Genomic DNA, 22164 nt, shown 5'->3' on the forward strand with positions numbered 1-22164 from the left:
ATGCAAAGGGCTGGATTGAGTTACGGTTTCACGTGATGCCCATCTGTCTGGTTTGTTGGACATGTCGTGATTGTGGATGAGCGAAGTCTTGTTCGAAAATTGTACGTTCAGCTTACTGAAAGTTGTCCCTAGGACTCTGCGCGGAACGACGTGTGCCAATAGAATGTTAGGCGTCGACTGTGAAGGACAGATTAGACGTAGAACACTTCGAAACTGGTGTACCGCATCTAGGTGTCGCAATCGTGAACTATTTGTACAACATTTGGCGCAGGATTTGAACAAGTCGGGTCGACGAAAGTATTTGGCACATTCGATGACAGCTAGAGGATAATTGCGGGATCCTATCCATCACAAAGCTCTCAGGAGATCTAAATGACCAATAGTTTCCCTTGGTGGTACATTTTGGTTTACTCTGGGGAACACAATGAATCTTCTGATCCCTTAGTACTTAGGGTGGGGAAGTTTAACGCAAAACAGCCTGGTGCCAACGAAAGACTCAACTGAATCGCCAATTCATAACTATCTCAGTTGGTGTACGTTTTGACTGTAAACCCTCAAAGGGTCTGAGTAATAACAAGCGCCGCGAAGGAGCACTTCGGTAAATTCGGCTGTTCGGAAGGATTTGCTGATGACATTCTGGCACTATGGCTCCACAAAATAGGGATTTTGGGGACCGTGCGTCAAACAACGGTACAAGTTAGGTCAAAAGACCCAATCTGACCACCACAGGAATGCAGGACGAGAACCAGTCGGTTGTGGAAATCACAATAAAGTAGATGATAGTTGAAAATGCACTTTTCCTGCCAAGTTTAACAGGAGTCCAATGATACAGCCACTAGTTGGGTTTGTATCACCTGTTGTTCTACTTAAGATAACTAGGTCCAGAAACTCTCAGAAGTGCTCATTCCTTCGAACCGCCTGTTGCTGAGATAGTTATACGACTGTAAGTTTGTACCCCTCAGGAAAGGATGCTTAGTCCGATCTTGGTGCCACACTATGCCTTCAGACACTCAATAGGAAGAGTAGAGAAGCACCAGCGCACAGTTCTTGGTTGTGTTTAGGCAACTATTCACGAGGCCCCAATGGACATGCAACTATTCCGCGCATTGTAAATATTGGCGGAAGGACAGCGTCAAATTCGACGACCATTATCAGAAATGCGAAATTAATTAGGGGGTCAGAAACGTTTCAGTAATTGCCACGGTGCATAGGCTGACATCTAGATTCTGGTCACTAGGTCATCGATCGAACGACCTCCCTACAACCACAATAGTGAGCATAAACTAAATTGCATCAGACTTGCGAGTTGCGTGAATTAGATTACATAGGCTGAATTTTTGCGCAAAGTGTAGTTGCATACAGTGGATAACGTGATTATGTCAAAAAAACATTGGGGACAGAAAACCTGAGTCTTTTTAAAAGTGCGTCGATTGTACTAAACCCGCAGATGACTGACAATGCGGCAGTGAAGACCATGCAGCTACACCGGTTAGATTTTAGTGGGTTACTTTGAGGAATTTGGCCACGGTCAGGCTCAGCCTCATAACTTACTGCAAAGTAGCGCTACATGAAGAGCCTGCTCGAGCAAAAACGGTTGAAGAGTAGAACCAACTCGACCTTGATGTTCTCGAAGTGCTTATTTTCTCAGTTTTACAGCTAAATACAACCGTTCCTGCCCACCACTCCAGAGCTGATTGGATGGATTTCACAAGGAAGTGACCCCTCTTCTAAGAAAAATGTTGTGTGAGTAGTTACCGCAATTCCATTCTGTTTCGTTTGGTCACTCAAAAACGAAATCCGGTCTATTCATGACACACATCCACTGTTTTACTGTGCAGACAACCATAACATCCATGCTTGGATGAAGGCACTACCAGCTTGGTTGCACATCCGTCGAAACACATCTGGCGTATATTCGGGGAGCAAGCCCACCACTCAAATGCCCCGTTGCACATCCGTCGAAACACATCTGGTGTATGTTCGGGGAGCAAGCCCATTGGCGATACCCGCCACCCAAATGCCTTTCTTCTCGTGGAGCAAACATGCTCAGTCTCTGCCTAGAAATGAAGTAGCCATTTGAGACCCTTGCTTAGCAGAGGTCTCACTGTGCCGTTGATTCTTTCCTTCCATTCTTATTTCGTGCAGCGTGATTCTCCGTTCTGTTGTTTCCGTTTTCCGTCTTTCTTGTTTTGACCTGAACATAAACCGCTCGCTCTAATCAACACGTGGATTTCGCTATCTTGTGGCCACCTTGCCTCGTGTTGGTGTGGGCTTTTGGAGTTTGCAGTCTCTAAACGGTGGGGGTTCGTACAAATTTATCATTTTATTATTGTAATCATAGTACCGCATCTGTTGATAAACCTCCATTTGAACCACTTGACTTTTGGGATTCCTTACTTAACTCAACGTGGTCCAGCAGATTGCTGGAAACAATCTAATTGGTTCCCCGGCCTGGAGTCGAACCCGGGCCTTCCATGTGACAGGGGGAGGTACTCCGTACACTATACAAGTGGAGCCAATCCATTCGAAGTAGGGTTGTTAAGAGCCAGCTTTCAGCACTAAAGCTTGTCGGACATTCGGGGTTCTAGCATTCAACTGCACCTGGGTGTCACGTCAGACTTTCTTCCCGAGCACCGTAATCAACCAGTCACAACCAAAACACTTTTCTTCGTAAAGCGAACTAACCGAATATAAAGTGAGGTGAATCTAAGCTTTATTACTTAAAGGGGAACGTTAAGATTAAGCAACGTACCGTTCAATAGCTCAAATGTGAATCCAAAGGCTAGTACAGATCTTTCTCAATGAGAAATAAACCTCCCTTCTAGAATTGTACAAACTCATTCTGGCCCTAAAACTAGCAAAAAACGATCGTCGGGCTTTGCCGCGTCCTCCGAACTACAGTTGCTGCGGTTCCTCTTTTCCCTCTGATTTGAAATTCGATCCAATTATCTCGCAGTCATTGCTGTCGGCTCTGAGTTTGGTAGTCCGTAGTTTTCACCGTCTCAAATGAGTGGCTTCTCGGGAAGAAGTTAGTCTTACCTGGAATCGAACGTGGACAGTCAAGGTAACATTTCCTGGTGGTTGGTCAGATAGTTGCTGATCTTGTCGTCGAGTCCGGCAATTAGATTGCAGAACCGATGAAAAATCCTGGTCAATCATCAGTAAACGTATGAGGGCTGCCACTATTACGAGAAGCTGCATATCGGCGCGCTACCAACCTGGTCATGGGACTAGTAGCCAAAGTCGCCCCACTCGGTACTTGTCCACGGTCGTTCGACCCAGCAAGTGTTGTACCACTTCGCACATGTTTCTTTGTTGAGCCATGTCTGTCTGACTGGCGCAGTTCATGCACATCTTGAGGCACGAGGGTGTGTGCTGTGACACGCATTCTAAACTGGGACACAGTCCGGAGTCCTTTGTCTGTAGTTCTTCGCGTCTGTTCGGTATGCTTGCGATTACCATTAATTGCTCCGTTGCTTCTCCTCACTCCCTCACCTTTCCTATTCTCTGTTCATCCTTTTTTTCTGCTGCAGAATGGCCACGCTGACTGTTCTCAACAGCTCTCTGGGTTGTTATACTTCTGTTACTGGTCGTATGTTCGTATTTATGCCACACTTGCACTGATTTGTCACAGAACCAGACTCATGGGTTTTATTGCCACATCAGTTGTTTGTCATAGTCCTATTGTCTGTGGCAAATCTGATGCCCTAGAACCTCCAAACATCTGAAATATAGGACCCACTATCAAATTCCCTTCTAAATTCAGGTCTGCGTGGGATCCAAAGGCAGCGAAAGGCGGCTTCACGGAATCTGATGTACTGCCCCCCCCCCCAATGGCGAGTCGTCCATGCTTATTCGTTGACCATCACATGGCAATGCCCGTACATCTGAAATAGATCGAATGATAACCGATCCAATGAAACATTCAGGTTATCGTTATTGTGACTATATCACGGATCGGAACAGGACAACTGGGTGAGAACCCATAATAAATCGACATTTATCGAACTCAGTTTCAGGACACAGCTCGTGTAGTTATGCTCTTCCCGGTGTTTATGTTTGTTTGAGAAACAAACACAACCATTCAGGGTTATCGAGTGCAGAGAGAGGATTACCACACAAATTCGCTAGTAAGCCTGAGTGGAACGGTATCACACACTAGGAGACCTTGTCCAGTCGGATACGACCTTATCCTGACTGAAGCTGTTGGGAACGCTTGTGACTAGCGGCAGTCGCGATAGTGGGCTCCGTTGTTACATCAGTTCCGTAGACTGAACAACCCCTGCGTCAATAGTTTTAGTGTGAAAGTTGTGTATTAAGGTGCTCCACTGCTTTATTTGGTTTGTTTTCCTGAAATTTTTGTCGCATTTGACAAGAGTCAGACAGAGGTCCACCTAACAAATAATATTCGATTATTCTTGTGTTGTCCGGTTTAGTTTTCTTTCCTGTAGAACAGACCTTGCATATATTTATTTCCTCCGAGGGCTTGGCGACCAGAAAATGTTACGAAAATACTCATCAAAGCTTGTGCTCACAGGAGAGTGAGAAAGAGCGCCAGGTTGACCGGTTGCTGGGGGCGTGTACTTCAGTGTATTTCAGAAGTGTATTTCAGCAGTGTATTTCAAAAGTTTTGGTCAGACTTAACAAAAAACGCCAAATGTTTACGTATTGGACGTACAGACACACCTTTACCGGTAATCAAAAATCTCTCCCCCGCGAAAACGCAAGATGCTCAACTCAACGAAAAGGAGTTTCAATCTCCATTATACGATTTGATAGGTCAGATTAGCCACAAGAAGACTCAGCATCGACCCCACAGACGGAAATAGGACAAAGATACGCTGTTGTCTGATTGATTGATTGGTTTTTTTAATGAACAATGCACATAATCATCAAATACGCGTTTGTTGTTTTTTGCGCTCGTATACAAAAAATTGAAAACCAAAAACGACTAAAAATTACTGTCTGTGATCATCGAGGCAGTCATAATGGCCACTTGCTGGCAGGATGAAAGGAAGCGCTCTCAGCCGGACGGGGGTAGAAACGAAATATCGGTGGACAAGGGTACAAAACAGATACGGACTTTGCGGACAAACGCACCAACCATTCTATAGAACACACGAATAAAATGGGTCAAAGCGCATACGCTCATTGGAAGTGGAGACAGACCAGAAGGGAGGGACAGATGAAAATTTGTTGCGGTTGCAGGGCCCAGTATTAAAGAGACATGGCGTAGGACTTCACACACACACACAGAGAGAGAGAAGGAATGGCATCGAGAAGAGCCGGGTGAACTGCAACGTGAGGATGCAGCAGAAAAGGAGGAATGATTTACAAGTAGAGATAGAGAGAGAGAGAGCACGGAGAAGCGCGGACGAGATGCACCAGATGAAGCGAAATGGTTGTTCGGGAACAGGGCAGTACCAATGGATGGACTCAGAAGTTTGGATGTTAGCTGGAAAAGGAGAATTAAACAGGTGCAAGTGTAGTCCACAATTGGTAGTCCGTCGGGACAATCACAAGAGCCGAGATAAAAACCGCAAAACTTCTTGTGAACGTAATTAACGACTGGTGACAGCACTACGGGTTTGACAGGTAGAGTTGAAAAGCTCTCGATTGGGTCCGATCCTCAAGTGTGGAGAGAATTAAAGTACTGACCTAACAATCCTACACCACTCAACAATAGCCGTAAGCCGTCGCAGGATGCGGGGAATTCGTATTCAACTCACTTGTCTGAGAATTCCTTTCCTGGCGCACCTACCCTGGTTAGTCTGAACTGGACTCAATTATAGTTTTCAATAGAACTCACTGGCAGCCTATACCTTTGGCCTTGAAACCAGGACATGTGACAGTACGCCACCAGGACAAGTTGGTGATCATCAGTCATTAACTGAAAAGATGAGTATGTTCAGAGTTGAGCGATATGAACTCGAAAGAGGACTCGACAGCCGTCCCGGTTGTCAATCGATTGGCTCCTCTACCTGAAGTGCAAATCCAACAAATCGGTCACAGTTGGAAAGCCTGAACATGTTCGTCTGTTCCGACGTGATAACTCAGGTGCGTCTGACATGCGCTGGTGGAATAGTGGTAACACTCGCCTGCATGTCGGATGTCCCGAGTTAAAAGCCCATCGTGACCCAGTATATGCACGGTTGATGAGCTCTAATCAGAGCGAAACTCCGGTGCAGTGCCCAACGCTTTGGTGTGGACTAAGCAGAACAACTCCACTACAGCGAGAAGAAGACAACTAGGACGGGAGTGATGTGAATATGAGTAACACTCAATATGCCTATTCTAATGAGGAGCGTGAGGGCTCAGTGGTTCGGAGCCGAGCCCTGCGCCTCGATTTTCCCTGTTTAGTCTTGGGCAACTTGGCAGTATCCCAGCCCTCGTGCTTTCTTCGGATGGCATAGCAGCCAGACAGTAGCATCTTATCACTGGTAGGCGTGGGGGCGAGTGCGAATTAGAGCCAGTTGGTCAATCCTAACAAACGCCCGCTTAACTGCACTTTACAAAACGGACCGACAACCTGTAACGTCGACCGAAAGCAGTCTTCCAATTTGACAAAACTGGAACACATTAACACAATTAGACAAAGACTTACGTAATTTATATGTGCACACTGGGTTCTGGAATCGAATGTGAACAGATAAGAGAGCTTGTGTGTGTGTGTGTGTGTGTGTGATGGTGGTCCAGTTCTGTTGCTCCTGGTGGAAAATCAAGAGTGGGAGGTGGAAAAATGAACCAAGTCGGACAAGGGCGCACAATAACACATCTCATTCACCATTCACCAACGCCTCGGTAGGTTCTGCCTCGTGCCCGTTTTCACTAGAAAGGTGCTGCTCTGGGTGTCCGTTGGTCAAGTCCAAGTCAGCGAGTTTCGAAAATATCGGTTCGGGGAGGTCTGTGCTATCATGGGCAATGTTGGTGTCATCGTAAGCCTCGTCCCCTGTCACATTTGTATTGTTTGTCTCAGTAACGGGAACTTCTTGTTCTTCTTGCACCTAAAAGAAGACAGCGACATTGAAGAAAGCTGGTGTCCACATACAAAAGCGAACAATGCACCAGGAAAGGATGTTTTAGGTCGGTGGAGCTGCCGAGAACGCCAAATTACAGCACGAAATAGAGAATAGTTTAAATATGACAGGTGGTCGATCGCACGATGTGAAATCGCGTGCAGTCTTGCGATGAACCAGGCGAAACTTGGCTGAGACTATGCGGTCAGACGCGGACGGTATGTTATTACTGGTGTTTTTCGAACTGGAATAAAAAATGCACCAAATTTCATCCTTATCCCTTGAAACCTGAAGCTGCAAGAGCCCACAGAAAGACGTAGTACAACTGACTCCGGTAAGTTCCGACCACAAAACTCGAAGGTGTCAAGCGGCGCGCATTGTTCCACTTTTCATTTGTGACTGTATGCCCGCTCAGGCGCGGTCGTTTGTCTGTTCATCCTGACTTTGTACTGTCAGAATGACCATTCACCAAGAGGTCATCCAACCAAGCGTCCATTTGCCAAACACAGCGTCACTTAAGTGACACCTGACTAACATGCTACGGCCGAATTCATTTGTGGCTTGTTGCAACTCGTAGTCAGTGTGCGGTTCGGTGGATCATTTGAACCCAAAAACCAAGGGCTGAGGTTTCTGTTACCTACACTCTGTTCGCTCAACTCTTCTCGTTCGATATCAACACCTTGGCTTTGATATTTGGGATGAATCGGCTACGCGTAGCTCAACGTTCTCTTCGGTGAATGTTATCCCTGATTTTCTGGAATTAATCTGGTTTACCAATACACACAAGTACGTAACACACTGTAGCCTTTTACGACAATTGTGCTACTTCCACCCGAAACGTGTGCCAAGTCCCTTCGGACTAAAGTAGTTTGGAGAATGCATGCAACCCATAAAGACTAATTGGGCTGCGACACATCCACACATTCATGTTGTTCGGAGCATGCATCATGGGTGGACTTCATGAACAGAGTCCACGATTAGCCTAGGTTCAGGGTCTGGTGGTACCATGACAGTGGTTCCCAGCAAGCAGCAAATCAACTGCGAATGTACGTAGGAAACAGCCACTATGGTGTGCAACTGACGAAACAAGTTAAACCGGGGTTGACTAACATTCAGGGACTACCAAAAAGAAAGAATGAATCACTAGAACAGCACCACCGACTGGGGGAGGGCCGCAAGACAATAACAAAGTCAGTGACGATAAAAAAACCCGTTGGTGGGGATATACACGTGCACAATAAACTTGTTTACCATCATGAAGATAAACAACATAAGAAAACAATGCAGAGTGACAGAGCAATCTGGCGGGTGAATGACTAATATCGTGTTGACCTACGACGGGATGCCAGAAAATATATCACAGATTCAATGTACAAACGCAACGGTTTGAAGGTGACTGGCTAGTGATGCTGTAGGAGCACGTCAAGACAGGTGGCACAACCATTCCGAAACTGTGCACGTTAATCCTTCAACTGCAAGTCGAAGTTGAAGTTAAAATGAGTGCACGGTGGGTGTTTCTCCCTTCCACATCTACACTGAACCTGAGAAGACCGAATGGTGGATACTTTAACCGTTGCCAAGTAAGATGTAACATTTATGACCGAGGTAAAACCGCATAACGATGTTGATCATCGCAAGTTCCGAAGGAGAGTAAGGAAACGCACAATGCACGTGCAACTCCCAGAACAAAATCATGAAGGTTCGACAAAGCGTGACCGCAAGTCCCACCGTTCGAACGTATACTTGACCCTTAACTGCTTCTGCGTCAGTCGGATAGCTCCCCGGGTTTAATGCATGCATGGACCAGCTGACGTTCTTTTCCCAGAGGGTAGTCTTAGTATTTTCTTCCCGGCTGATTCGGTGTTTAGTGTAAGTGTTGCGGCAAAAACAACGTACTTGATCGTGATGTTCTTCACAAGCCGGTTCATCTTCTGCCATTGGTGTGGGCTCTGGCTCAACCGGAGAGGTTGCAGGTTCCGTTTCCTCCACCACGTCGGTCGGTTCCGCATGCGTTGTTTCATGCTTGGTCGACATCTAGCAAATTAGACAGGGGGAAGTATGAGTTGGTGAGGGAAAAGTGGACAAACATCGATCCAGCCATAGAACCACAGTACACGAACACAATGAGTGAAAGCAACTTAAAAAATACCGTTGCCGTATGTTGTGTGCACCAGTTTCGTTACCAATATCATACGGAACAGGAACGGAAGGTTTGATAATCCAGAACAATGCTGTAAAGCAGAGCATGTGATCTGTAACCTAGTACTAATTCGCCATATTGATCAGTCTCTGGAAAACGGTCATAGCAGCATGATACATAAGGTGGTATGTTATGAAGCGAGCAACAGGTGAAATGAACAGGGACGGAATGTGTGGATTAAGGCTTGGACGAAAGTGTGTGTGACCAGTCAGTATTGCACGCATAGAAGACTGTTGAAGTGACGTAGTTCCAGTGTCCCCAGGGCGATAACATTCAGGGAAAGTTGTCCACGCAAAGCAAAATGAACCCGATGGTTGGGACGCTGACAAATATCCAACCAGTTGAAAAGGTTACGGGTGGATCTGAACTACGGAATCACCAGCAATGAAACAGTGCTCGAGATAGCTCAGTGGTTAGGGCGCGAACTTACTGACCGTGGTTCGAACCCAACCCCGGCATCTCAAATGCTCCTGTCTAGGTTTGGGCGAACAGACACTATCTCATCCCTCGTGCTTACTAGGGCGCGACTTACTGACCGTGGTTCGAACCCAACCCCGGCATCTCAAATGCTCCTGTCTAGGTTTGGGCGAACAGACACTATCTCATCCCTCGTGCTTACCTCGGGTTGTACGGCCACTAGACACCAGGAACGATCGTATTGATTGTAGTAATGGAACCGGGAAATAGATAACCAGCTCCGTTCGATGGAGACAACATTCCCACTCAGTTTTTCAACCACGAGTTGTGATGAAAAACGGGCAAACAATAAACTAGAGGTCAAGCGCGGGCGAGTGGATACAACAGCGCCGTTATCTCTCTGATGGAGTGGGTTACTGGTACCCCAACCGCGCAGTTGGCATGAACCAACATGACTATCACCCGCTGGCAAGCTTTTGGTGCCTCGCTCCCGGACCACGGATCTGCATCTCGCTTCGGTCGGAGCAGGATTCATGACGAGGCAATCGATCAACGGGATTGAGAACATGCGCGAGACAACCTAGCTGGTTCAGTCAACTGAATGAATATTCAAGGTGTTGCCGGAATAAATTTTCTCCCAATTAAGCACTGTAAGCACGCGCAATGCATCAATGGCACTGACGACGAAGATCAAGGAGTAGACTTTTATCTTCAATACACACTAGCCGAGTGTTACAGCCATAATATACTTCTGCAGCTTTCCAGACTCTGTCCCATATCGACAAACTAATGTCTGGGCTGAAGGAAAGCAGAGCGGGCTTTGGCGATACCACGATCAAAGAGGTATAACTATCTAGACAGGGAATTTATCAACCACTTCTAGCCCTTAAGACACCATGCTGTTGTACGCATTCATTCTCGAAAGGCGTGGCAGCAAGAGTCTGTAGGTCATTTAGCGCGTAGCCAGGGCCTCACCTGAAAGAAACTCAATGTCAAGGAACTCCACACCAACTCAGCCGAATGGTGCTTTGAGATACAGGAAGACGGTAATTTTAGGAGTGCTTTGAGTTGTCAGACAGTGTCAATTCACTCATTACAATTTATCAGCTATAGACAGTGTACCACAGGCACATTGGTTCCAGCTGCTGCAGTTTCGATCACCGGAGAGTGTGCATGAGCACTACTGACTGCGCGATCGGGCATTCCTGTCATTGGTGAGTTGAAATCTCGGGTTCCCATCCGAGGGAAGGCGCAGTTGTCGACCCGACTACTTTTACTTTTTAGTGTTTTTATACTTCGTTGTCAGGCCATACACTGTCCACTCCTCGATCGCTTCCACTCCGTACACAACTGGGTGACAAGAGCTCTGCGAGGTAGACGGTCTTCTGGCATCCGGAGTACAAGTCCTAACCAGAGTAACCTATGAAGCCTGAGTAATCCATCTATTGTGGGGGAAATTCCTTCTTCCTAGGACCATCCATCGAACCTCAGCATCACTCATCTGATGTTCCCACTACACCCAACCAATTCTTCAGAGAAACCGATGATCAAACACTGACATCTTTCGCATGTCCTCTGCGCATATAGGCCACGTCTGTGAACCATGGAGCAGTGTGGATCTGACTGCCGCAATGTAAACTATGACCTTGACGGACAAAATGATGTCACATCAGAGCCATAGGTGTCCGAGGTTAGAAGCTGTCCTGGCCTTCCCGATTCCAGAAGTAATCTCATCTCCAGCCAGTCCACCGGAACTTAAACAAACGAATCAATCAATAAATAATTATAGATAAATTTATCTACCATGTCCACAGAGTCAAAAGCAGCTTTCAGGTCAACACAAATGACCAACTTGGGACGTTCGAAGGTATGGCACTACTCAAGAAATTGTCCCAAGGTAAAGATGTCGATGCGCCCTCGACCAGGGGGAAACCCAGCTTGATTCTCATGAATCTGTCTCTCCCAATAATCGGTCAATCTGCGCAAAATAATACCATGGAGCACCTTAGATGCGACAGATACCAGGCTGATGCAACGGAGGTTTTCGCATAACCTTGTGCCTTTTTTGTGAGGACACTGTCAATGCATCTGGGAGAGCTTGACAGAACTCCGTCCGGTGTGTGGTCAGTGTTTGGGTGAACTTTATAGAAGGGTCAAGAACAGAGCACAAACGAACCAAAGTTTCGAGCATTATCGGTCACATCAAATGAAATCATACACATGCGGCAGTTCTTGAACTAGTCGACCACGGGTAATGAGCAAAGTATACGTTACCCAAGCCACACTGATACAACAGTCCCAAAATAGTAGTTCAATAAAGACACACCTGAAGTTCTTCTGCAACAGCAGACGGAGGAGTTGTGTCAACTTCTTGTTCTTGTTCTGCAGCCACTGCAGATGAAATTACCTCGTTTACAAGTGATTCAGCTGTCTCCGTAACATGCGCTTCCGGGATGGAAGGGGTTTCTGTGGTCTCATCGGCTTTCGGACTGTCGCCCTGTTCACCAGCGATGGGGTGTTCCAGCTCCGCCGACTCCGGTTTAGTGGTGCTGCTTTTCTTTGAAAGTCGTCTTTTGATCCAACCCAGAGGATCCTTGGATTTTCTTTTTTCCGTTTCGTGAGTCTCCGCACCCTCATGACCAGCGTGCACGGTTCCGTTTGGTCCTGGAACCTCATCGACAGTTTGAATAACTTCTGTTCGAGCTTCCCCGACGGGTTTCTCTGGTTGCTAAAAGGTGAATAACGAGTTAGTCGATGGCGAATACAAAGACTACTCAAGGGCATTCATAGAATCTCTGAAAAACGGCGATAATGAGGTACAACTTGGGACGAAGATGAGTAAATGACACCCATGAGTGGAGCAGCAAACGCTTCAAACCAGATCGAACACGGCAGAAAAAGCTTAAAAAGTTATTGAAAAGAACTTTGGTTTCCAGGGTGATGTAAAATATTTTTGGCCAGTACTCGCAACTTTTACCACCTGCCTTTCTTAACGTGGAGATTCCACAATCAAGTCTAGTGGCTTCTCAAGAACAAATGCCTTTTGCCGGAGGCAAAGGCATCATCAAAAATATCTTGCGGAAATTCGGAGTTGCATAGTTTGCAGCTGACTAGTGCCTGATCCTCCGACTACACATATTCCCAATATTTGACATTAATGTGTCAACATTTCTTCCCCCAAATCGTAAAGCGTTGACAGGTTGTTGAAGTCTCCGTGTCGTTCATCACTCCTTGGTTGGTTCCCAGCCAACTCCGTAGTCTCTCACAGACCGTAGGGACCGTGTTCTCTTTCGATGCAGCCCACACCTGACTATTGACCCGTCACTCTGTGCCCGAATGCGCTAGGGAACGGTAGAAGGTTATTTAGGATTACTCATCCCTCCTCCCGTTAATTGGACGTTTGTGTTCCCGTACTTCCATTCGTTTAAGCATTGATTGAACTCTAATGTATTGACCTCAGGAGAGAGCCAAACGCGTGCCGGTTCACCGCTTTGATGAAATCTCGCGGGGTTATGAGCACTCATCAAACGACGTCAGACTGAAAGGTTGTGCAGAAAGATGACTTCAAATCGCACGTCTTTGGTGCTGCAGCCCTAAAGTATGTTTCCTAAAAGCACGGTCCAACGGTATTAGCGAGAAGGGCTTTGTGTTCATTTTGGTTAGATGTCCTTGAAAATCAAGTACCACCAAGACAACGTAACAGGACGCGAATTATTGCACATATCGAGCACTAAACAGCCACCGTTCAAATGGCTATTCATGAAGATGATGTCGTAACTGGCTTACATCTCAACTATTGCTGTTGTATAGGTTTCCCTACCCTACTGTCATCGTTAACAGCCTTGGTGACAGGTCCTGTACACGCCTTAGCGATTTCAGTTGGCACAGTTTCGTTGACCAATGACGTGGAGAGTGGAAGCGCGGAGAGCTACGCATTTGTGATAACTAAAGGTAGGAACACATTCTGCCGTAATCCACCAACGTTGTAGATCTTCAATTCAACGTAGGGGATATGTAAATGGTCTTTTTGCCTCAACCCACAGAAAAATACGGAAAACCGTTTCGTTTAAAACTGATTTATTGATAGTATTATGGACTCGGATCTGGGAATTCTGGTGCCACCAAGTATGAATGGGAAAGCAGAGAGTAGTGAACTGACTGGGCATAATTGGTTGATTAATGTTCATACAGTATTGTAAAGCGCACGGACGGAAATCACGCTACATAGGTTGCACGGCTGGTTGAGAACTCAGGTGTGTCAACAACTAGCGCAGTCGTACGTGCTCAACAACGATACCACAGTATGCCAAATACTACGCGGGCTACACTTAAACGCACTTGACCATAAGTGTACCATCGAACCAACGAGGTGACGACAGAGACTAAATCTGGTTCATCTCCTTCACCGCTCAGAGAGCACGTTACGACGACCCGGACTGTGCTTAGTGCACGGATTCAATGACAAAATCAACAAATCGGAGATCAATTTCATACGTGTCATTGGATGTGAATTGAGGAGTGTGATAATAATGTTCAGGTAAGGGCTCAAGGATGGACGAATCGAAAGGGAAGTTCGCCTACCTCATCATCTATGGCAGGAACGTTGCTCATTACACTGGCATCCCCGTTGACCAGCTGATGTGAACCAAATACGGGAGGAAGACGATGACGGTTGGGTGTGGGGGAACACGATATGGTGCGTGAATCATGGGGCGATGGGGGTAGGATGGGGAGACAACACCAGTGATCAGTGCACAAGAATAAGACCACGACAGAGAGTGTTATACGGCATGCACATATACTAAATATGAGTGCAGTGAAGACTACAGTACGGTGAAGTACGCTAAATATGACAAAAGCAGTAACAGGATGATTTGACCAACCTGGGACGCAGTTTCCGGGGTTTCCACAGTTTTGTGAGGCGCTGCATCGTTCTGGAATAAAACCGATTGGGAACTTTCAAAAGTACATTAAACGTATGTATTAAAGGAAATGTATTAAAGGAAATGTATTAAAGGAAATGTATTAAAGGAAATGTATTAAAGGAAATGTATTAAAGGAAATGTATTAAAGGAAATGTATTAAAGGAAATGTATTAAAGGAAATGTATTAAAGGAAATGTATTAAAGGAAATGTATTAAAGGAAATGTATTAAAGGAAATGTATTAAAGGAAATGTATTAAAGGAAATGTATTAAAGGAAATGTATTAAAGGAAATGTATTAAAGGAAATGTATTAAAGGAAATGTATTAAAGGAAATGTATTAAAGGAAATGTATTAAAGGAAATGTATTAAAGGAAATGTATTAAAGGAAATGTATTAAAGGAAATGTATTAAAGGAAATGTATTAAAGGAAATGTATTAAAGGAAATCCAAAGTGATTCGTGCGACAGTTGCGTATCGGTGCTGGTCTTGACAATGACGGGGCTTCAAAGTCAGGAAATGATCACAAAAATAATTGGAATAATTTACTGCGCAGAGACGGCTGTTCAACCACAACTCACACATACTTTTCTGATGTTTAAAGTCGATTAAATTAGGAATGCGCATGCAAAAAGGGTGAGTGGTCACATCAAGTACGAAACAGTCCCGAAAAAGGAAGCTCACATATTTGGAAACGATTAGAATGATTCTATATTAATTAGTATGACGCGAGCTTACTGACCCGAAGGTTCGTGGTTCGAACCAAACCCCTGCATTTCGACTGCTCCTGTCTATACTTGGGCAACGTGGCAGTATCCCAGCCCTCATGCTCCCTTCAGATGGCGTGGTAGCCAGGCCTCGAAAGGATGTTACAGTTGAGCGATTATTATCTATTGTTAATATAGGCGATTCCAACGGCCGACAAGAGAGATGCTGTGACTAGAGCGTTACCAAACCACACTGCAAGCTACTTAGCCCCAAATCAGCTGTGCTCAAAATACTGTCACAGGATTGTCCAGTTGACAATGCCTTGAACTCAGGTCCAATAAGCATCTGTTGATTTCCGACAGGGCGGAAGCTCAATCTATCACCGATATCTCGTGATAGCGCTCTCGATCTGATGAGCGTGGGACAAACACGCGTGCACACGAACACAAACGTAGAGGGCATTGTGTGGAAGACAGACCCATGATATTCGTCTGTTCACTTCAGTGTTGTGGGTTGGCTAAATATCAAGGGAAGACTGATTTTGCTCAAGACCTTGAGCATGAAAAGATCGACTGACGAGCTTTCTTGTGGAAGTGAGTGCTAACTCGAGATCTGAGAAAGGCTTGAGCGAATAGGGGATAGGCGAATAGGTTGGGGAAATGGTCAGCTAATTTAAACAGAATAACAATTCAAAACAGGCACGTTGCGAAGTGGAAGCGACTGAGGCGATTCCCCAGTCAAAACGATAAACCGAACGTTGCGTCCTGGCGATCGCGGAGTAAACATGATTTTCAGGATTTGAGCTTAAATCAGTGATTGTCACTCAGTTTCAGAAAGCATTCAAATACTCGAGATGCGCAGATTTAGGCAATCATAAGAGCCTAGAGCGGGCGAGCCCTAAGACCACGGTTGTGACTTCTGCGCAGACACCAAAACAGAGGAACGGCTAACTGGCATGTGTACAGCATCCAACCTCGGATTGTCACGAAAAGCGAAAAACCTTCACCACATACCCAATTTATCCGACTTTGTTTGTACTAAATTCCGGGTAGATAGTCCCACCTAGTTGATGCTTCTACCTCTAAAGTATCGCGGCAGTTGTATTAGCTCTGACGGTAGACGAAATCAACGAACAGATTCCAACGGGCAGAATTGTGTTTGCAATATGCGCCCTTGTGGCGTCAAAGAGGCGAATCCCTAGACCTCAAAGGATGTACATATCACACCGTATTTTTTGTAGGCTGCGAAACTTGCCCGCTTTGGCCGGAGCATCTGAGAAGTCCTCAGGTATTTCGCCACCGATGTCTCAGAACTAAACTGAAATCGGCTGGAACCAGCGGGATCGCAATGAGATGGTGGAGCTGACAGTTCTTCACGCACACAGGATTCCAGGCTAGATTGGCTGAACCATGAGCTACGTATACCGAACTCGAGAAGAGTTTTCTGTGCCTAATTCGGCGAGGTGGACAGATTAAGACTGGGCAGAAGGGAATAAAGGATGTTACGAAAAGTCTGGACGCTTTGATGCTCCCGCGCGATCCTCTCTGCGCTTGGGTGGACGCATTGAACACGGTGGTGAGGTGTCCTAGGTCCCCATCCTTTCCCCATTTTTATTGAAATAAGTTGGCATTGTTGTACGGCAGTGAAACACAAGTGTTTGCTATGGATGATGAGGATACTGGACAGCAGCACTGCTGTGAATAAAGTAAAACACAAGATCCTCCTATGTGACGAACCGTAGAAGGGAACCCGCATAAGAGTTACGCAACTCGTCCGGTTCTAACCTTCCTGCGGGTGAACAGTCTCCATGAGAATACTCAAGCAAAAACCAACTGATGTGCAGAGGGTGTATTACTTTAACCAGCAAAACTACTCAAGCATGGACATTCGAGTAGACCATAGAAACCCCAGCATTTGATTAACCGAGCAGATGTGACAGCGAATTCAAAGCCTACAGCGAAAATGGTGAAAAAGGCTATTGTTTTGCAGTGTCACACCGATCCACTTCTGATCTGGTGTGAACTGTCGATAAAATATCATCTGTACGATTCATGGAACCATAACTTCATCAGGGTGCCAGTATCGTGTGAACTGCAGTTTCAAACTCGTTACGAGCTGGTTAACCGTGTTTACCCACATAAGCTGCAGCAGCCGTAGGACGAATAACGAGGATAAATCGGCGGATAAAAAGGGCTAATCTTGTTAGTGCGATTTGCACGGCGAGACAACAGATGAGAGGCATTGTTGTTTGTTCGTAGTTTGTTTATATGAAGCTACCAGCTTAGCTTAAAGGTGATGGTCACGAGTGTGGAAAAAAACATGACAAGAAAGACAGACGAGATCGTTTGGCCATAAGTATGACGTCAGTGGGAATAAATACAATGCAATGCGTTCTCAAACCATCAGTGGGATCTAAGTCGGTGTGAAACGATCGGAGCAAAAGCGCCTGCTCTGATTGCTTCTTCCAACCCCAGTATCCTTCACTTTTAGGGGATTCGACAGCCGGCTATGTATGACTGGACTTAATTTTTATTTCTCTCCAGGGCGAGATAGCTCGGGGGTTAGCGCGCGAATTTACTGATCGGAAGGTTCGACCTCTGCCTCTCGAATTCCCCTGTTTAGATTTGAGCAACCTGGTTGTACCCCAGCTATCGTGCTTTCTTCTGGTGGCATGGCAGTTAGGCACCGAAAGGGTGCTACAGCTGGACGATAAGCGCCTTTCTGTATACGAGAGAACCAACCAGTAATGATCGATAAGCAACGTCCGATTAATAGGCGTATGGGGGTGACACAGATGCCGACAACGAAAATTTCGAGTTTTGAAATGAAACCTTGTACCAGGCGGAATTCCACACAAATAAAAAATTCACAAGTTACCACACGATTATGTGATGAACGTTCAAATTCAAATTTCGGTTGGGTCAATAATCTAACGGGTATGAGCTTTCCTACATGATGGCTTCGATAAACCTGAATTCGTTGACACCACAGAAAACTGGAAAAGCTTCATTTACAGACTCCTGTCTCACTTGCTCGGTCAGTTTATTGGCTTCAAACCATGTACAAGGGGGTGCGTCTGTTCCAGCTGCTACAGTTTCGATTAGCAGAGTATGGGGGAGCGGAGGAGATACACGCAAGCTTTGGGTGCGATGGCATGTTCGGTTAGTTTGTACTGTAGCATCTTTTCTCATGAACGGATAACACACGCTGTCATCAAGCAGGCAAAGGCGGTAGTGAGTCCGCTCGCAACACAAGAGGCAGGGGTCATAGTACAATACGATGAACACTTGTCGAATGTTTTCGTCACGTCTTAGTGAACTGTCACTCAAAATTTTGAAATATAGCTGCGAAAATGTTTTGTCAAGAAATTCAATGCCCGTAAGAAGGAATCGTAGGATACCGTCACACAACACACAATTAAGAAGATGCTAAGTGGCGTCCAATAGCTTCGAATGAGGCAAAATAGTCCAAAATAGCCTCTTATCGTGAATCTTGTGACCTATTGTCATAGAGCTTCATGTAACACATCCGAGGCTGCACATCTGTCGCAATCGTAATCTTACGGTCATTAGGCTAGGTGGTTTAAGAGTTGTGTTTCAGATCAACGCAGTTTTCTGCCGCGGACAAAACTGAGTGATACGGTCGTACGTCGGGCCCTACTCATGCATTAGCTGACCATAACATCCATCTGCTTGCTACATTCAGCTATCTGTCTGTGCAACATTTTTTCAAAGGCACGAAATCTGGGAAGGAGCTGAATGACGTAAACAGCCTGCTGTTGAGAAAGTAAGGGGATAATTTTGGCGATTAACGTTTTTATGGAGTAAGCCTGACGGGGTCTAATTACAAAAGCTCTCCATCTAAGAACCGACTTCAAAGTCTCAAGTTTCACAGTTCCCATAACTTGAAGTGACTTTGCGGGCGAAAAATACATTCAGTTCTGCCTTCTATTCCGATGAGTTGAGTGTATCGCGTGAACAGGAAAACACTGATATGTGCGCCTGCGATAACAAAAAGCCGTTTGTCAGTAGGAAAACATTAACGCAACCAGATGGTTTGATCAGTGTGCGAAGCACAGTTCATACTTCTTCTGGCAGCAGGGAACAGGGTCCTCTTCATTTGCACTTTCGGCCTACTTTTGCCATCCGGACATTATAAACTAAATTCAAACTTGTAGAAACTGGTTGACATTGACATTAAATGTACAGCTCACAGACAACATGATGATGCTGCCCTGGTGCAATCCACCAGGGTAAAGCCGGTCGTGGGCTACTGCCGGGTTTCCAGCAACCCTAAGAGTAGTGCCGGCTGTTGGCTACTGAAAAGTTTTCAGCGACCTTATGAGTAGTGTGCTTCGTCGAGAGAACGTCGTACTACCTGAAATGTGAGATGGGCTTTAGGCAGCACATTCAGTTGCATAGTATCAAAAATGGTAAAATCAGCCGTTAAAAATTGGTTTGCCGATGAGTGTAATTCGGGACAGTTGGATGCAGCTGCAGGAAGCGAAAACTGAAACATTCAATGTATCCGACCAATAAGAGGAATTTCGCATGTCGTTCCTGGCTATTTTGGAAAAAAAACAATAATCAGTATACTTATGCCCAATGGCCAGCCGATTTGCGTATGAATTCAATTAACTGTTTAAACACGATTTGTGAAAGTCGACTCACACTCATTCGAGGCTGAAAAAAACAGTTAAATACAAATATTCTCCCATTATTCACGCATAAACTTATGGGGATTGGAAGTAACACCCATTGGAGCTTTGTCCTATGTTACTTCGGTTTGAAGTGTATTTCAAATTGCGCAACACCTTGAAGTGTCTCCAAGAGGAATTTTTGATCGAATGTGGCGACGGAAAAGCTATGAGGAGACCCACACATTTACACGGCACCCCGCGTAAAGGAAAAAATATCGGGGATATGGATGCACAAAGACTAAATCTGAGAAAGTGTGAAAAATAAGTGGGGGTCTCACAAGAACCTATTTTCCGCTTAAGCAGTGAAACAACCAGGGTTGGAAGTAAGGAAAGATATTGTTTTGTAGTCAATTGATTTTCAACCTGTAGGTTACAGGACATTGAGATCGGTGGAACAATGAGCAAATGATATCCCCACCAATGAGTCCCATTTTCCCATTTCAAGAAAGCATTTACGCAGAGAACATGCGCTGAATGTTTTACTTTGGTGTAAATTTGAAATAATTCACATTGGATTAATCTAAAAACGCGTGAAACTCAAGTCGCAGTTTAGTATTAGGGAGACCTGACGTTGTCCATGAGTGGCGTTCAAAGGCACAGCGATGGTAACAATAAAAGATGAGCTTGTGTCCACGTATGGCGTGACACACAAAGCACACGATCGTGACCAGGAAAAGGATTCATTTGATTTCATTTGAGAACTGCACTCAGCAATGCGAGCTAAGCTGTTTTACTGTTTGCCGAGAAAAGTGATGCTTTTCGTGCCCAGTATGGAGTTGCGAGAACTTGATATGGTATAATGGAACGGAAGAAGCTATGGGACCAGCGGATGTAGGCCAGGATGGGGAGCGTATCTCTCCCCGTGTATGGTTAGATAAATATCAATGGTGTCAATGCTCAAGGTTCTGTCCAAATTGACGGATGAGTGGTGGGGGGAAGGGTGAGCATCCAGATGGTTGTGCTACGTCCCTTTCCATTCAATTCTAAATCCTCATACAAATTGACGCTGAGGTATCAGTGATGGAATTCCCAAAATAATCGTTTCTATGTGTGATCAAGGTATTGTTTCCAGGTGCAGTCCCACATATCGAAAGCTTAGGGAATGAAAAAAGCATCTCCTTCGTAAGAACAGTGATGTGAACTGTAAGGAAAGATCGAAAAATGGTTCAAGCGTGATGTTTGTTGGTTGTTTCTAAAAATATGGGTAGCTGGTTTATTTATTGCTAGTTGGAATTTAATCCATAACTAGAATAAAATTCATAAAAGTCGACTCACAATTATTCGCAGCTAAAAAAGGAACCAAGTACGAATGGGGCTTTGTTATTTGCAAAGCGAAGAACATGTTCCCGTAAATGATTTTAGACAGAGAGGTGCGACTACATCGCAGACAACAGCAGCTTAATGAACAAACATAACGGTTCAAAACTCATACTCCGGAACTCGACCCATAAAGTTGTTGAAGACAGACAAAACGGGACATCTTCAGCTAGTATAGTGCAAGTGCTTCTGGAATAGTTATCCAGGAGTTTATCGAAGCTGTGTGGAGGCTGACCAATGTCTGAAAGTCGATGGATTGATGTCGAACCGCAACACACCCCTGACACAAAATCAACCTGCTTTGCTGTGTAGCTACACAGTTGTGGACTTTCTTCCTTCGGATGTACCAGACCTGGATCTGGCTAAGTGTCCGGTTCAAATTATTCGAGTAACAAACGTCATCATAAGGTTGACGAAAACTCGGGGGCTGCGTCTATCTGGTGCGACCTAAGAAGAGCGGAACCGGTCGTGGGCTGTCGAGGTGTTTTCAGCAACCTTATCAGTAGTGGGCTACGTCTATACAATTTATTGCGATAACTGGAATATCATACAAACTGAAACATGAGGCGGCCTGGTGCAGCACGTCGTGTTGAAAAACGTAATAAACGAGAATTCAGGTGCCCACCCCCGTGAAAACCAAATTGGTATACAAAGGAGTGTAATTGTCAAATGTCAGCATGGCTCTGCACATGCCCAACACTTTGACGCACAACCGACCACAACCAACCTATCTGGAATCAACGAGTAAGTGCTCCATGAGCCCATGAGAAAAACCAAACAAATTGAGATTTAGGGTTGGCGCACACCTCCATGACCTTAATATGACGACAAAATCGACAAAATTGAACAAACATAGATTCACAGAGAGGGGGCAAAAACGTCAT

The 22164-nt window shown here is 45.4% G+C and overlaps 1 protein-coding gene across 1 annotated transcript in view; it reads right to left on the bottom strand.

Moving 5' to 3' along the window:
• Positions 1-4583: 4583 nt before the first annotated feature.
• The window catches only part of T265_14060 (hypothetical protein), a gene marked incomplete at both ends in the record, with an annotated part of 25124 nt that continues 7543 nt past the window's right edge, over positions 4584-22164 (bottom strand). The window contains 7 exons of the mRNA XM_009171831.1: positions 4584-5455; positions 6605-6707; positions 6796-7004; positions 8913-9050; positions 11960-12361; positions 14215-14268; positions 14517-14567. Coding sequence (XP_009170095.1) covers positions 5024-5455; positions 6605-6707; positions 6796-7004; positions 8913-9050; positions 11960-12361; positions 14215-14268; positions 14517-14567 — 1389 coding nt within the window. The remainder of the gene's footprint in view (positions 5456-6604; positions 6708-6795; positions 7005-8912; positions 9051-11959; positions 12362-14214; positions 14269-14516; positions 14568-22164) is intronic.

Source organism: Opisthorchis viverrini, assembly GCF_000715545.1.
Source record: "Opisthorchis viverrini unplaced genomic scaffold opera_v5_135, whole genome shotgun sequence".
NCBI classification, from domain to species: domain Eukaryota; kingdom Metazoa; phylum Platyhelminthes; class Trematoda; order Opisthorchiida; family Opisthorchiidae; genus Opisthorchis; species Opisthorchis viverrini.